This window comes from Arachis hypogaea, chromosome 7, assembly GCF_003086295.3.
Source record: "Arachis hypogaea cultivar Tifrunner chromosome 7, arahy.Tifrunner.gnm2.J5K5, whole genome shotgun sequence".
Taxonomy (NCBI): Eukaryota; Viridiplantae; Streptophyta; class Magnoliopsida; order Fabales; family Fabaceae; genus Arachis; species Arachis hypogaea.
The window spans coordinates 80,321,128-80,338,443 of record NC_092042.1 but is presented as its reverse complement, the minus strand read 5'-3'; the positions used below and the strand labels follow the sequence as shown (position 1 = coordinate 80,338,443).

The 17,316-nt window shown below is 31.7% G+C and overlaps 1 protein-coding gene across 2 annotated transcripts; it reads left to right on the top strand.

Annotated features, from left to right (window-relative positions):
• Positions 1-11,890: 11,890 nt before the first annotated feature.
• On the top strand, positions 11,891-15,796 carry LOC112703643 (probable E3 ubiquitin-protein ligase ZFP1). Of its 2 annotated transcripts, none has more exons than XM_025755196.3 (7): positions 11,891-12,177; positions 12,478-12,559; positions 13,163-13,975; positions 14,379-14,770; positions 14,916-14,999; positions 15,122-15,289; positions 15,380-15,796. In XM_025755196.3, exons 3-7 carry the CDS (start codon positions 13,195-13,197, stop codon positions 15,524-15,526), a joined length of 1,572 nt encoding a protein of 523 aa, XP_025610981.1. In that variant the 5' UTR covers positions 11,891-12,177; positions 12,478-12,559; positions 13,163-13,194; the 3' UTR covers positions 15,527-15,796. The 2 variants fall into 2 exon arrangements, with proteins under 2 accessions (XP_025610981.1, XP_025610980.1); XM_025755195.3 differs by having other exon boundaries at positions 11,922-12,177; positions 12,475-12,559.
• The last annotated feature ends 1,520 nt before the right edge of the window (positions 15,797-17,316 follow it).

Genomic DNA, 17,316 nt, shown 5'->3' with positions numbered 1-17,316 from the left:
TGACTATTTAGAATCTATGAATCATGAAACAGTTTAGTGTTTATTATTTTTTATTAACTTTTGCATCTACGGGACATGTAGCAGTACTCTTAATGAAAGAAGACATATTGATTACTACTTGCAACAATCAAAATACAATGTGTAAAGATCAACTAGTTACATACATGCTCAAACATTGCACCTAACAGGAAAACTTAAATGTAAATAATACTAACATCAACAACATGCGCACTAATGGCGGCCTGTCTGAGACGATCCTCCAACCTGTGGGCAACTACGTCGTGTGTGTCCGGGTTGGCGACATAGGCCGCACCTCTTTGGCCGATTCGGATCTGCCTCGTCCATATTCGTCCGTATCCTAGTGGATCTAGGACGACCCTCTCTCGCACGCCTCTTGTCAGGGTCTGGGATCACCGTGGGCCCGTCATAAGGTGGCCAAAAGCCCTCCGGGATCGGAGGTGTGAATCCCATCCGATACACACTGAACACCGAGCTAATCTGATAGACGCTGTGAACGTAAGAGGTCCAGGTGACCCGTGAGTAGGCACAGCATGCAAGTGCGTGCTGACACGGGAAATGAAGAGCCTGGAAGTACCCGCAGTCACATGTCCGAGAGGCAAGTGATACTCTGTAAGTACCCAAGGAGAAAGAACCAGTCGGAGTGGTCTCTGCTACAGTGAACTCGGAGTTATCCCGGTCATACAGCGTCACCGTGAAGCACCTGGCCGTCTTCAAGTTGGCCTCAATACACTTCACCAAATGCTGACTGAATTGTTGTCCTGTTCCCATCTGGGCCTCAGCCTCTCTCCCCTTGCGAACAAAGAGTTCCGCAAGCCTACAATATGTTGCTTTCACCAGGGATGCTACAGGGAGATTTCTGACCCCCTTGAGGATAGAGTTCACACACTCGGAGATGTTCGTCGTCATGTGACCGAATCTCCACCCCTCATCACGATACTGAGTCCACAACGAGTAATCAATCTGATTCGCCCACTCACACATCGCCGGATCTTCAGATCACAGAATATCAAACCAGTAATCAAATTCAACCTCGGTCTTCGCATACGCCGCGTTCACTAGGAGCCTCCTAGCGTCTTTGCCCTTGAAGGTAAGGGCAAAATTTGCCGCTACGTGTCGTATGCAGAATGCACGGTACGCAGATGGCGGTAACCAACCGCCGTCAGGGGCCTCAAGCGCAGCCTTGATGCCGTTGTGCCTGTCCGATATAACCAGCAGACCGGGCTGCGGGGTCACGTGCTGTCGAAGGTGCAAGAGAAAGAAACTCCAGGACTCTGCATTCTCACCCTCTACTAGTGCGAATGCGACAGGTAGAATGTTGGAGTTCCCATCCTGTGCAATCGCGATGAGCAACGTTCCCCCATACTTCCCATACAAATGTGTGCCGTCAATGCTGATTAGCGGCTTGCAATGACGGAATGCCTCGATGCAGGGCGGGAAAGTCCAGAAAAGTCTGTGGAAGTACGCTTGAGATTCGTCCACCTGTCCTCCAACTCGAACCGGGCTCGTCTTCAGGACCGCAACACTCCCAGGCATCGTCAGCTGGACACCCAACACCCACCTAGGCAGGTCGTTGTAGGACTCATCCCAGTCACCGTATATGAGGGCAATAGATTTCTGCTTCGCCATCCAAACCCTCCGGTAAGTCGGCCTAAAACCAAACTGCGCTGCCGTGGCGTTCAGGAGCACCTTTATGCTCACGGATGCATCAGCCCTAACCATTGGCATAATGAACGCCAAAATGACATGATAATCCAAACTCCTGTGGTCACTCGAGATGGATGTGGCCAGGCAAGTGTGAGGTCCATTGTACCGTTTGACCTCCCAAATGCCCTTGCGCTTCCGGAGACTCAGTCGAATCAACCATGTGCACCCATTCCCAAACTCGGAACACTTCCCCACATACCGGCGGTGATCGGACTCCACCACCTTGTACTGTACCCCTCGCCGGATGCTGTAAGTCTTCACACTTAAAAGGGCCTCATCTTTATCCTGGAATTGCTGACCAACCTGGAACTCTGTCAGACCACCAGTCCCTTCCGCATCTCTAGCTCCGAATCCAACAGCGTGCCCTAAAACCCCCTCCTGTCTCATGGCGTCCAAGTCCAACGAGGAAAAATGTGGTGGATACTGCTGTGTGCCAGAGCTAGAACCACCTACCGCCAATGCAGGCCCATTTGCTTCAATATCATCAGCGCTGTCATCGTCAATCATATCCGGCTTGACGTCATCCTCCTCTTCATCACCCAAAAAACCTTCTCCAACGCCAACAGGTGCAACTCCCACTAAAGCTTTCGGCAAATTTTTCCTTTCCACTACCTCGTCGCCTTCGGTGCCATTGAGGTCAACAGCAAAAGACGGCGAGGCGACAGGTTGGACCACTGGTTCGTACACAGGGACGGAGGAGAAAGCAACAGCAGCCCGGGAACTAGAACCTGCTGGATTCGCTATAGTGTTCGTATTCCGGTTCGAATCGCCAGAGCTGGATACCACATCAACCAGCCGTGCCAACAATTCTGGTGTCCTCACCTCCGGAAACTGCCGCCGACAAAGAAACATTACTTGCAAGTCCACATCGTTATTAATCGTGAAGCAATCATACTTCACGGTATTCTGTAGCACCGTGACTGGAATGCGATAGAAAAACTTCTTCACCCGCTTCGCACCTTCCAGACCGAGCTTCATCAGTACAGCGCTAACAAGGTCATCATAACTTGTCGTAGAAGTTACGATAATACATAGAGGATTCTTATCTGTGAACTTTACTCCGGAACGAGTTTTTTTATTAACAGATCCTCTGTGGTGCACCAAAACCACAAAACTCTCCTCACTATCCATCTTACTCCCTCTAATGAGACTAACTCACGTTTGGAACCATATATATACAGCTGAGTCTCAAACTAATTCGAACCGGTCTGCTTCGAACTATGATTTGTGTAATTCGAACCAGCCCGGTTCGAATTACACCAGAACCGTGTCACTCTGTAATTCGAACCAACCTGGTTCGAATTACGTTCATTCTTAATTCGAACCAAGCTGGTTCGATTTATTACCAACCAAAAAAACCTAATTCGAACTCACCTAGTTCGATTTACTAACAAATAGAGTTCGAACCAACCTGGTTCGAATTATATAAAAATACGATCTGGCTTATTGCTGAAACGATTTTTGCTTTGGCTTATTTACGTAATTTTTGGAGTCAGTTGGCTTATTATGGTTTTTTGTCCAGAGAATTATGCAATTGACTAAAATACACATTTTTCATTTTGGTCCAAAACATGTGTATTTTCTAGAAAATAAAAATTTATTTAAGTCATATTTAAGTTTTTAAAAACCATTATCACTAAGTTATTGATAAAAAATGAACACTTCTATTTAAATTATTAAAAGGAATATAATTTGTTTGAAAAAAAATGACTACATTTATCTTTTATGTAGACATTAAATTTCTTTTGCTCTTTCTTTATTTTTCTTATTATTAAAATCCATAACCAAAATCAAACTTCCACATCTATGTTGATATGCCCTATATATGTCATTAAAATTTGAAAAGGATCAAGAACCGCATCAAGTAAGAAAGCAAACTTAAATTGTCTTTTATCATCATGACCAGATTATATATCGTGAGTTTAGTTTGATTCGCCAATGAGTTATAACTCAAATGACACAATCTCTTCATACTCATTTAAGAAGTTGTGAATTCGGGTCTTCCTACCTTGATAAAAGAAAAGAAAAAGCTTAGTTTGATTCAATTAATGAATATGTATTATATTTGACTGAAAATATATCAATTTTAGATTGACTATTAGATATTTTTATATTTGAGCAATGAGAATTGTCTAATTCAACAAAGAGAGAATATTTTTTAATATTTTTTAATATATAAGTTATGTTGTTCTTATTTTTATAAAATAATTTGTTGTATCTTAAGTTTTTTGAAATATTTTTTTATTTGGCGACGAGAATTTTATTTAAGGTACATGTGAAAAATACATAGAAAATTAATAGGTTTAAAAACTAAAAAGAAGTTTGAATTATTGAGGGAAAAATGAAATTTTGGTCTTGAGACTAATTTGATTCATAACATTTAATTTTAAGGAAAAAATTAAATGCTAGTTTGAATTAATTTTTTAATAAAAAAAGTATTTTTTTTAAATAAAGTAATTTTATTCAATTTAAAATTTATTTAGATACAACTTTTAAAAAAGATATTTTTATTAAAAAATATAAATTATTTATTTTTTCTAAAAGTTAGCAATACCTTATTTTAAAAAAATGAAAGCAATAGATGTTTTTAATACTTAAAAACTCTTTTTAAAAAGTCTATCCAAATATAAAAAAATTTTATCGGTTAATAATTTTTTTTAAAAGATAAAAAAATAAATACTTTTTTCAAAAGGCAATTCAAGCTGACCCTTAAGTTACGACTTAACTACCAAATTAATATTATTTCGACAGATAAAAATAACCACAAAAAATATAATGACAAAATCTTCTTAAAAGAATTTAAATTTTGACAAAAAATAACTAAGTGTCAATTATTCTTGTTTTCGTTAATGGAAAACAGTGAATTGACTAATAAAAAAGATAATTTAGTATTTTTAATTATTTTAAAATAATAATTACGAACCATTTTTAATTTTTTAACAAAATAAAAAATTTTAAATAAAAAATTCTATCCCCATTCCCCAACTCCTTTTTCTACTTGCTGTGTTTCCAAATTGGTAAAAACATACCACACATGATTATTGTTACTAACTTTTTGGCTATATGCAAATCTGAATTTTGCTTGTTGCATATCTAGCTTGACACATGATTATGGTTACTAACTTTTAGGTGCCTCTCCGGATGCTTCGAAATTATTATCAACATGTGTCTAGCTATCAGAATTCATTTATGACAAAATTCGAAGTTATGGGATACACCGTGTCAAACCAATTGGAGGTCAAAATGTATGGATTGGTGTCCATAAAATAGCGGGTTTTCATTGTTGCTCCTTGGTGGTTGATGGAGTTGGCATAGTGTGTGCTGTGATTTCACTAATTTGGAGGCAGCCTAAGTACAGAAAGGAGATGAGGGTAGGGATTTTGATTTGGAAATTTTTTTTATTAGCTACCTCAATGTTTTTTATTAACAGAAACAAAAATGACTAACATTTGATTATTTTTGTCAAAATTTATAATTTTTATGGATTATTTTGTTCGTTTACATCTTTTGAGATTATTTTTATCATGATCAGAATTTTTCGGATATTGAAATTCAATTGGTCAATTTAAATAATTTAGAATAATGACATGTCAGTAATATGCACGTAAATAATTTATGTTGTAATACGTAGTACATCGACATACCACGTATCACTAAGTACATGTTAATTCCATTTTATATGTGATTGAATCATATTTTGACATGTGATACTAACCGTCTATATCAAATAATATATGACATTAATATGTCTCGTTTTTGTTATCAATAAGATACGTTTGATATTTTTTTTAATGTATCTAGTTTTTACTAAACATGTTTATTACTTATTTGATTAACAGCAATAACAAAAATTAAATTTTAAAATAGTTCTTTAATTTGTAATCGAGCCTCAATCTCGTCTCTCAATTTACAATTGTCCTAATTTTTTCACTAAACTTAATAATAATGACTTATGGTTATCCTTAAAGTATTGAAATGATGACCCGTACAAAGAAAAGTCACACTGAACAAACAACAATTATATTAAATAAAACAATAACATTTTACTAAATATTTTAAATGATGTCGTTTTTATTCTATTTGTATGTCAAAAATAAAACAATAATATTTTACTAATTCAATGTGTCGACCATGAGTCACAATTATTAAATTTAAAAAAAAGTTTGGAATAATTATAAATTAAGAGACGAAATTAAAATTTAATTATAAATTTAGAGATCATTTTAAAATTTAACTTAATAATAAAATATGTGTATTATATCTTGTTCGGCATTACCAGCCATATACCTAAGTAAAAAATATATATATAAACAAAAATTACAAAAATATATCAGTAAATAATTAATTTATTTTAAATATTTTTCATCATTATCTTATATTTTATTTTATACAAAATTTAATCATAATGGATGTTTCTTTTGCGCATTAAAATATGGTACTATGCACAAATATTTGAGTAGTTTTGTGGCATGGTTCATGAATAGAGTCCTTGGGCGCACATGGGATTAGGATGAAGTGAGAAGGCCCACTTTAATCATTTGTTTGCGGCTTGGTGAAGAGAGAACCCAATTAAAAAAGGCCACCTCATCTCATCTTTATTGCATGCAATTTCCTCTTTTTTTTTTTAATTATTGATTTGACAATTACATCATTTTCGATAACTATTTATCTAAGGGATTTTTTTAGAAATAAAAAAAATTGTATTTTTTCGAACACTATTTTTCAATTTTAATTTTTTAAATATGATTTTTTTGGTACAAAGCAAGTTCATCACACGCACGGCAAATTCTATGAAAATTATAGGATTTGTCTGGTGAACTTTCGTTAATTTTTTTGAATTCCACATTTTTAATCAATTATCATCATCTCCAAACAGTACATAGATTTACAAACAGTATATAAGAATATACAAAAATACACAGACAACAAACATGTCTTTTTCAAGAATTTTTTTAATTATAAATTAAAAAAATAAGTCATATTTAACAATGATAACCATTATCATCGTTTTCAAAAATACACAGATACACCGGAATAAGTCATATTTAAAAAGTATTTTTTTAATTATAAGTCTTATTTTATTTTGAAATTTTTTTTTGAAAAATAAAATACGATTTATAATTAAAAAAATACTTGTTAAATATGGCTTATTCCAGTGTATTTTGGGAGACGATGATAATGATTGTCATTGTTAAATATGACTTATTTTTTTAATTTATAATTAAAAAAATCTTTAAAGAAGCCATGCTTATTGTCTGTGTATTTTTGTGTACTATTATATACTGTTTGTAGATTTATATACTATTTCGAGATGATGATAATGGATTAAAATTGATTAAAAACGTGGAATTCCCAAAAAAATTAAAGAGAGTTCGCCGAGAGTTAGATGAACTCTATCATTTTTATAGAGTTCGTCGAAGTGCGACGAACTTGCTCTATAAAAAATCCTATTTGGAGAATTAAAGTTCAAAAATAATATATAAATTTTGTTTATTTCTAAAAAAAAATCCATTTATCTAAATATATATCTAATTATTAATTGTTGGAAATGTTATGGTTATCAAATTAGCATTCTTTATTTTTTAAATTAATTACTAATATCTACATTCTATTATTAGAAATGTAATTAGTTCAACTTAAATAACTATGATGATTTTTTATATAATGTATTTCCTTGCATTAGAATTATAATTTGATATTTATACAGAAAAAAAAATTTCTCGTTATTTGATAAATTTGATATTTGCTAATTTGCTAGAGTCATCTTTAAGGCGAAAAAAAAATGAAAAAGAAAAAAAGGAAGAGGAGATGGAGGAGAAAGAATATGCTTTGGCACTTATGCTATACTTTTCAAGTTTTCATCTCTCTATGTTCATTTTGCAATTTTGCTATTTTGATGATGTAATCAAACCATTAAGGGCATCACAATCGGTGGCCTCTATTTATTTATCTCATCCGTAACAATTTAATGATTTTAACTTTACAAAATAAATTAACAAAATAAAAAATCTTAGAATAACTACTATTACTTGTAAAATGAAAAATAGGGTAATATTTTAATTAATTCAAATGATCTAAATATGGTGAAAACTCAAGTACAGTCGACTTCACGTGAAGTTGATAGCCGAGAATCATTAAATAAAAATTTAGTCAAATCAGTCAAATCATCTAACGACTCCTAATTATCAATTTCACATGAAGTCAACTGCACATAAGTTTCCACCTCTAAATATTAAGAGAAACAAAAGAAAGAAGAATGACAAGGTAAAATGAAGAAAACAAAGTTTGTTTCTGGATAGATTAATTTAGTAGTATTAGTAACATTAGATTTAAAGTCAAAATTAATTTATAATGTAAGAATTTTGGGTGTATGTTAATCACCGCCATGCCACAAAGCATGATTGGATTGGGAACCTAAAATACCTAATCTCTCATCTGAGGGATATTTCTTGCAACCTTAGATTATTCTTTTAATACTATAAATAATAGTAATTCCCATCACCATAAGTAAACAAATAGTAGCATCAATTCATGACTGAATTTTTTTTTTAATTTAAATCATACATGTTCCATGAGATGGCAACTGGCAATTTATTTATATATTTAGTTACTATGTTAGCGTTGGTTGTGATGAGGTGGGTTCTTTTGATAGTTTAACCATAACATACCTGTTAATATACCAATATAAACCAAGTCAGATTTGCAAGAATTAGTTGATGAATTGTTACAAGATTTATTTTCTATAATGGAATATTATTATAGAAAAAATTTTAAGTGTATTAAAAATAACAGTATTCTAATTATTTTAACTGTTAATTTCAATTAATATATATTATATATATTTTTTATAATTCAGATTAACGATTAAAATAATTAAAACACCATACTTAAAATTCTTTTTTTATTATATATGAAATGCCATAATTTGGGTTTTTTTTTTTTACTTTAATTAGAAAAACAACTCAAATTACCATAGATATGATTAAACTTTCACACTCACATTAATTAACAGCGAAAAACATCAACTTTCTTAGGTATTCACCCACTTTGGCAGATCTAATTGTAGGTCTATCATTAATTTACTTCCTTTCTTCAGAAAAGAAAATCCAAGTACAAAAACAAATTCATAAAAATATAAACATATATTTAAAAAAAAACTAGCTAACAAGTTTTCATTTTATATTTTAAATATATATCTTTTTCAAGCAGCTAAATGCGTTGCATGAAATATGTCTTCCTGAATTACTTGCGAAATACACGTGACTTGTCTTGCATGTCAAATAATCAATGTCTATTCATGGAAGAAACTAAGAAACCTAAATAAGAAGCAGATGGTGAAGGAAAAAAAAAAAAGAAAAAAATTTACCGTAAATTCACTAAATAGGTATTTTCTCCTAACAATTGATAAGTGCAGATTACACAATAGGTAACTAATCATTCTTATTGTTAATTATTAAAAACCGAATAATGAATTTTTTTTTGGAAAATAATTGAATTGAAAACTTATTAAAAATACGTTTGATATCCAAATTTTATGAAAATCTTTTCCAGGTTACATTTTATCTTATGTCTAGGTTCGATAAAGAATAAAAAAATAAATTATAATTTTGTAATTCAATATTATATTATATTATAACTACCTTTTATTTCATTGATACTGAAATTTAAATTTATAATTTTTCTATTGATTTAATAAGGGTGTTTGAATTTATTTTTTATTTATCAATTTTATCTTTTATTATTCATATAATTAATTTTATTGTTTTTTTATAATATTTTTTCTAATGTTTTCTGATGTTATATTATTATTTTTTATAAAATTTTTATTATTTTTTGTTTATATAAATTTTTTACCTGTTATTTTTTTGTATGAAATATTTTTTTGTGTTATGATTTTATTAATTCTATTAAAGTATCAAAAAGTACTGAAAAAAGAGTATTAAAATTTATTTAAATATTTAAAATAAAATTATAAGATAATATAAAATAATATTTAAATTTATATTCTTTTCAGTAATTTTTATTTATAAATAATTTTAAATAATATAATTCAAACAACATTTAATTTATTATAATTCATTTTAATATAAAAATTATCAAATATAGGTCACGTCCATATTAATTCACTTTTGATCAATTTTATAAAATTAATTCTATACAAATTTTTGTTTACATCTTTAATCCAAACACAAATTAAATGATATATATATGGGAATCATCTCTGTTCTAGTGATGGGAAGAGATAGTTTAACGATAGTTTAGGATTAATAATTGTCAAGGATATGAGTTTTTTTGTGAATGAAATAAACAAAATAAAAAAAAAAAAATAAACAAAATAAAGGAACTACTTAAATAGAGAGACACTTCTATTTAAGATTATTCTTAAATTTCTTCCAAAGTAAAAGAGGTTTCACATGAAAAAGTTGTAACTTCATCGCCATCGTGTATTTATCACCGTGTTTGTGTATCTCATAATCAAACGAAAATCAACACGCCAATTCCAATGCATGATATCTCTTATTTTGAGCATCAATGGATCAATAAACCCAAAACCATATTGAGTAACAAGATTAAATACTTCCACACAATCCGTCTCACAAATAACATCTCGTTGACCCACATCCCAAGCTAAGAGATATCCTCTCCAAATAGCAAACAATTCTCCTTGAAAAATACTATTACTCTCAATCATTCCCAAACACCTCCTTTGCCAATTCCCATTAATAAATCTCGAATAACACAAGCAAAACCAACACTATCACCCGAACAAAAATAACTAGCCTCACAATTAATTTTAAAAGTACTAATGGATGAGAGATTTCAAAAACCATTTAGAGTAAAGGGAAGGGACATAACGGTGTAATTTAAAAATATTCCTAAACTCCTTTTCTAAAGTTAATGCCAGACAAATCACTTTTTCTGGAGGCCAAGTTTCATGAGGATTAAAGATGTCATTATTCCTTACTCGCTATATCCATCAAAGTCCCGAAAAGAACTTGAACGGATGCTCTCTGCTATGATACAAGAACCAGTTCTTCAAATCCAAAGGATGACAAGAAATATCCAATCTATGCCAGACAAGCTGAGTTTTTGGACAATTCCGAATACAATGTAAAACTGATTCATGGCTAGAAATACATCTTGGACACTTATCTGATGACGACATCCATCTTCTAAAGCGAAAACTTGCAGTAAGAAGAGCGTCCTTAAGACACAACCAAGCCAAAAACTTGTGCTTTTCTGGAACAAGCTGACGCCAAAGCTAAAGTTAATTTTCCCGCTCCTCCTATCAAATAAATAGCTGTTTACACAACCCACAAATAATTATTACGACAATAGACCCATACCAATATCAACCCACTTCCAGACCTACTTGTTTATCTGAATTGTAAGAGAGAATATTAAGGAGAATAAAGAATAGTCAAGTATATGAGTTTAAAACCTATCAAAAGATAAAAGGAATTTTTCTAACAAAATAAATTTGGTTAATTGAATCATACTGTAAATTTAATATCCAAACTAATAAATTAAAATTTGTCAATGTAAAAGGTGTTGAAAAATTTCGTTTTTAATATAGATCACTATTTACATATTACTTATCTGTAATACTTTTAAGATAATAGATAATCTAGTCAAACTTTTTTTTCTCTTATTTTTTTTAAATATATTTAGTAACTAAAGAAAATCAGCAAAAAACAGTCATAACTTGCATTATTTAGTATTCATTAATTATCAACAAATAATACATGAGTTGGACATTTATTTAAAACAATATCTAATTGATATCAATTATATTATGTATTATATTAAAAATTATTTTTTGATATAAAATATAAAAAATTTAAAAATTCAGTATTTTTATTAAAATTTAGTCAATATTTAACTAATAAAAAAATAAATAATATTACACTATTAAATATAACATATCATTAAAAACATTAATTATAATTAATTAATAAATATAAATCATAAAACATATCAACTCTAATTTTTTTAAAATATATATTAAAATAAATTAATCAACATATATATTTATGTTTATTAATATACGATGACTGGTATCTTATGTGTATATAATGTTTTTGAATTAATATTAATTTTTTTAATTTTTAAAAAAATTAATTTTCAAGAAAAAGAGTAAAAGACAATGGAGATAAAAAAATTTGTATCATGTTTTTGACGGGGAGGAAACGGAAAAAATATTATTTTTGGTTTATTTTTTTATAAATTAAAAATTCAAATAAAAAAATAAATTCTCAGATGAATTTTTTCTCTCCAATGAAAGACACGATCCTCTCTCCCTCATTCATTCTCTTCATCTCTCTTTCTCTCTCTCCTTCTCTCTCTCAGCGTTCATTCTTTTCTCTCTCTTCCTCGTTTGTTCTTCTCTCTTTCTTGATCCTTTGATCACTGATTGCGATCAATCATCGGTTCCCCCAGTTTCATTCTCCGGTAATTGAATTACCTTCCATCAAAATTTCTTTTTTATTTTCTGCAGAAGTTTTTCTGCGGTTTTTCTTTTTTGTTGGGGGCATTACTAGGTTAAAAAATTCACAACATTTCACGTTTTCCGATGAAAGGAATGAACTTGCATTCTGGGTTTGCGACTACATTCACCCGATTTTAATTTCTGCGAATTTTCTGTCCGCCCCATTTAGAAAATTTGCATATTTTACAGGTTTTTTTCCTTTGCCAGCGGAGAAAAAAAAAAGAAATAAAAAAAATCTAACTTTGCTTGTGAATTTTCAGCAGAGTAATCTTGGGGGTGTTCCTGGTATCATATATTGATACCTGAAACTTGGAAGCTGCAATCTTTTGTTTTGATGATAACAAGGTACGATTTTTCCTTTTAGTATTTTCTTTTTGGTACTGTTTGGTCGGTGATGAATTTGGGATGATATGTGGCTAGTACTTTAAAGTTCGGTTGTGTTTGGTTGAAGAAGAAAAAAAAAAGACTTTTTTTTTGTTGTGTTTTTTTTTTTTGGTTTTCTATTTTCACTTTTTTGGGTCCCTTGATTTTATATTTATTATATATATTCAACTGGTTCCTAGTTTCTGCAATCATGGCTTCTGAAGTCTTAGAAATTTATTATCTTAAGCTTCACATATATTTAATGATTGTTATGCATGGGTATAAAATGTATGCTTGAAGGAGTTTTTGTTGTTCTAAACTTGGAAGGATATTTTTGTTGGTTGTGTTTGGATTTTTGAATATTTATGGTATCTTCTATATTCATGGTTGTACCTTAATTTGTTCAAGTTTGCATGTTGCATGTCCATTGAATGTGATTATATGGTTAGCTAATGAATAATTTTGGTTGGAAATTATGTTTAGAATGTGAATAAATGACTTTAATGATTTTTTTTAAAATGTTGAATTTCAAGTTGTCATTTTATTTACCTTACTGATTTTTATTCATCCTAAATGGCTTGTTAGGATTAATCTGCATAAACAAAAATCTCTACATTATGGATAAGATGATAGCTTCAGAGATGGACCAACATAGACAAGTTTATTTTCATTCAGAACCCGGTATCCTTCCAAGAGGCACTGGCATCTCGCATCCTAATATCCGTACGATTGTGGCAGCTTCCGGGAGCACAAGTAATCATGATTCCCACTATTTACCACCAGATGCTTATGACAATGGCGTATATGTGACACAGTATAACGGGGTTCAACCGCAACATAATCGTAACATGGGCGTTGCAGCTACGCTGAATTTATATTATTCCGGCATGAATCCTTCTTCTAGTACTGGTGTATTCCCTATGCCTCTAAATCATAGAGGCTCTGATCAATTGCCTGGTTCGGGCCCGTATGCAGTGTCTTTAGTTTCTTCGGATAATTTTGGAAGAAGCAGCAGTTTCATGGATGATGTCAGAGGTCCATACAAGAGGAAAAGTGCTGAAGGCATGAGAGGAAATTATCAGTATTTTAATGCTCCGGCTAGTTCCTCAACTGCTCCCCCTAATGCTAGGCATGCCGACGGGGTTCCGGTGATGGATACTGCGTCTTTTCCTCTGCGTGTCCCTTCGTTTGTGGAAGTAGGACCACATGGTAATGCATGGAGCAGATCAGGTGATTCCATTATGGTGCACGATCATAACCATTTGATTCGAGGAAACTATGTAGGGCAGCACTTTCAGCCGGCAGCACCTCCGTGGTTGGACCAGCAGTTGAATAGTAATAACAACGATGGTCATACAACAGCATGGAATCAGTCTCTTCCAATGCCTTATATGCATGGTAAAAGTGCATTCGTTTCTCTTCCGCCGTTTTGATGTTCCCATTTTAGAGCTTTGTCATCTATTCTTGGTTGTTCTAGAAGGTAATAATAATAATAATTTGTCACAAACATGTAAAGAAGCTTTTTTCAGGCTTGTTGATTATAAGTGGAAACCATAGCTTCTTGGATGTGATAATTCCAACCGAGCAATAAATTTACGAGAAGTCTTGTTTTAGTAACAGTGTAACACTCAATTTGCACCTAAGATTGGAGTAAATACATATATTGTTTTCTATGTATGATCTGCCTCCTACTATGTCAATTAAGTGCTTCATAATGCGCTCAATTAATCTTTTCGCAAGGTTGTAATGCTTTTGAGCTTTGATTGTCTAACTGTTTCTTCCTATTCCTATTATTGTCCAGCTCCAAATGTTAATGGAGGTTCAATAGAGAGTGCAAGTATGGGTTTGCCAAGGTATCACGAAACAGCGAGCAACAGAAACGGCCTTAGATTTCCTCATCCTCCTCCGGTCAATCACCAGCACCATAATTATCATCATCCGGCACTGCCTATGCAAGGAGTAAGAGGTCACGGTGTTAACTTCCACCCTCCTGTAACTGCGGCTTCATTCAGAGTTCCAACAAATCCCTCACACGGTGCTGCAATGCCCACGCCTAATGGTTTCGAGATGGGCCCTAGGCATGTGGGCCCTGTGCCATCAGGAGGCCTACGCATCTACCGACCTCATAGGGGAGTCATGCATGATACTATTGGTCACCGAAATATCCCCCCCATGGGTTTCCTTCATGTTGATGTAAGATTTCCTTTCTCACTGAAGTTCTATAGAATTGGTATCCAGACACATTGAATTATAAATGTAACAAATTTCTGAACTCGCGAATTTTGTACCCTAAATGCATCATTTTCTTATGAGTAATGGTTGTTTAATGTTTATGCAGGATGTCGCTTTAATCGACGAGGTGGGAAATTTGGTTGACCATCACCGAGACATGCGCATGGACATAGAGGATATGTCTTATGAGGCAAGTACACAAATATCGATAAAATGGCTGCGTATTTTCCTACCAGCTTAGACAGTTGCAAAGTCTAGGTGACTAAAATTTTAGAGCTTATCGAAAACTATACACTTGAAATTTAATTACAGGATCTTCTTGCATTGGGTGAGCGGATCGGCAACGTAAGCACTGGTTTATCAGAGGAAACAATTGCGGCCCAATTGAAAACAAAATCATATTCCAAACCGATTTCTGCTACTAATTCAGATGAGGCAGCCTTGGACGACCGCGAAGCTGATTCTTGCATTATATGCCAGGTAGGAACTTCCAACATGTTTGATCAATTCGTTCAATTATGTGATTAGGCGAAATTTCTGGAATAATTTGATATGCATGTACTTTGACAGGATGAATACAAGAACAAAGAGAAGATCGGAGTTCTGCGATGCGAGCACGAGTACCATGCGGATTGCTTGAGGAAGTGGTTGATTGTGAAGAATGTCTGCCCCATATGCAAATCAGAAGCATTGACTCCTGGAGGGAAGGATGTATAGAGTAACATGTCTTTCTTCTCTTCCCTGTGGAATCAATGTGGCTTCTCTGGCTAATTTATTTTTGAACAGAAAAAAATTATTCATATTTTGTTATTAATATATGTACTTTTGTATATGAACTTGCACATATTATAGACAGTCATCACATTGGCCAACTCATTTAATTGTTGGCTCCCAAGAACTTTGTATCTATCAAGCTGTACAGACTTTGTTCTGTTTGATGTATTAACTTCTTCAGGTAAATTACATTAAATATCTTCATTCTCTTTATTTATTTATTTTAATTTATGATTGAAACACCAAAGTTTCATGACCAGCGGGGAACATTGGTTATGGATCATGGCTGCGTTTGGTTCTGCTTTTTTGAAAAAAGTGATTGTACAACTTTTATTTAAGCTAACTGAAAATTGATTTCTTGTAGACATGATTGTTTTTATTCTGACTAAGAAATGTTGAATCCATATGTTAGGATATATTAGAATCAATTAGCTTTTATTAGAATTATTTAGTATAACTGAATATTAATTATAAAATATTACGTCTTTATTATTATAATTCTCTTAGTGTTTATAAATATTTTTAGTGTTTATAAATATTTTTATATATTGTATCATTTTAGACTATTTAAAGACACTCAATAATATACGAATCTGATTTTTAGTTTATTCTCTTGTTTCTAACATTATACATGCAGTATTTGATGGCAAAGTCAAACTTTAACCTTAATGATATAGAAATGACAAATCAAATTTATGAAATTAATTTCAACTAAAATCCAAATTCACATTATAAATTTCAATCTACTTGGTATTACAAAATCTAAACATTAACACATTATGATATTCTACTCTATGAATGGAATTCTTCATTGAAACACATTGACATATATCAAAATTAAAAGACATCATTATTGTTATTATCTTTAATTTAATGGAAATATAACTTCATTGACTTGCCATGTTTATAGCTGCCTGGTTTGATGAATAAGGGAGAAATTATTTGACTTATTTCTACAGCACATGGCAAGTACATTTTCAAAATACGAAAACGTGTTGTTGACTTGTTGTAACCAGAAAAATACACAAAAAGTAAACGTGACTTAATTCAGCTAAGTCCTAAATGCTTGAACATGGCTTAAGTTGACTGTGGATAGGGTCAGGTCAATTATAAAAATGCGCTTTTTCTCATTTTTGGTGTTACAAACGTGCTCTTAAATCTTAATGCTTATTAATATTTACTATTATTATAACTTATAATACTAATCATGTTGGTGTCAACTTGCATTGCATCTGTAGAGTTAATGTTGATTAAAATTAGATTGGTCTGAGTGTGATTTGTATTTGAGTAATTTTGTGTCAAATGTGATGTTAAAAAAATAAATAAATGTGTTTGGATGATGTTAGTTACAATCATGTTGGAGGTGTATGATTACCAAAAAAGATATATTATATTTTTTTATATTACTTGTAATTCATAATTTTAAATTTAAACAATTCAGATAAGTCATTAAAATATTTTTATAATAATTCAATGTATTTAAGAATAAAAATTTGAGATTAATTAAACTGATAAATATTTTAACTTTCTTAAAAAATGATATTGGATTTAAGTATTAATTTTTTTAAGATAAAAAAAATATTTATACTATTTTATTTAGATGATGTAAAAAGTTAAACAATTCAAAATACTAGTAAGAAACAACATAATTGAGAAATTATATAAAAGACTACTGTGTTATATATAGTAATACAAAATCCAAAAGCAATTTAAGATATTATGCTTGAGTTTTG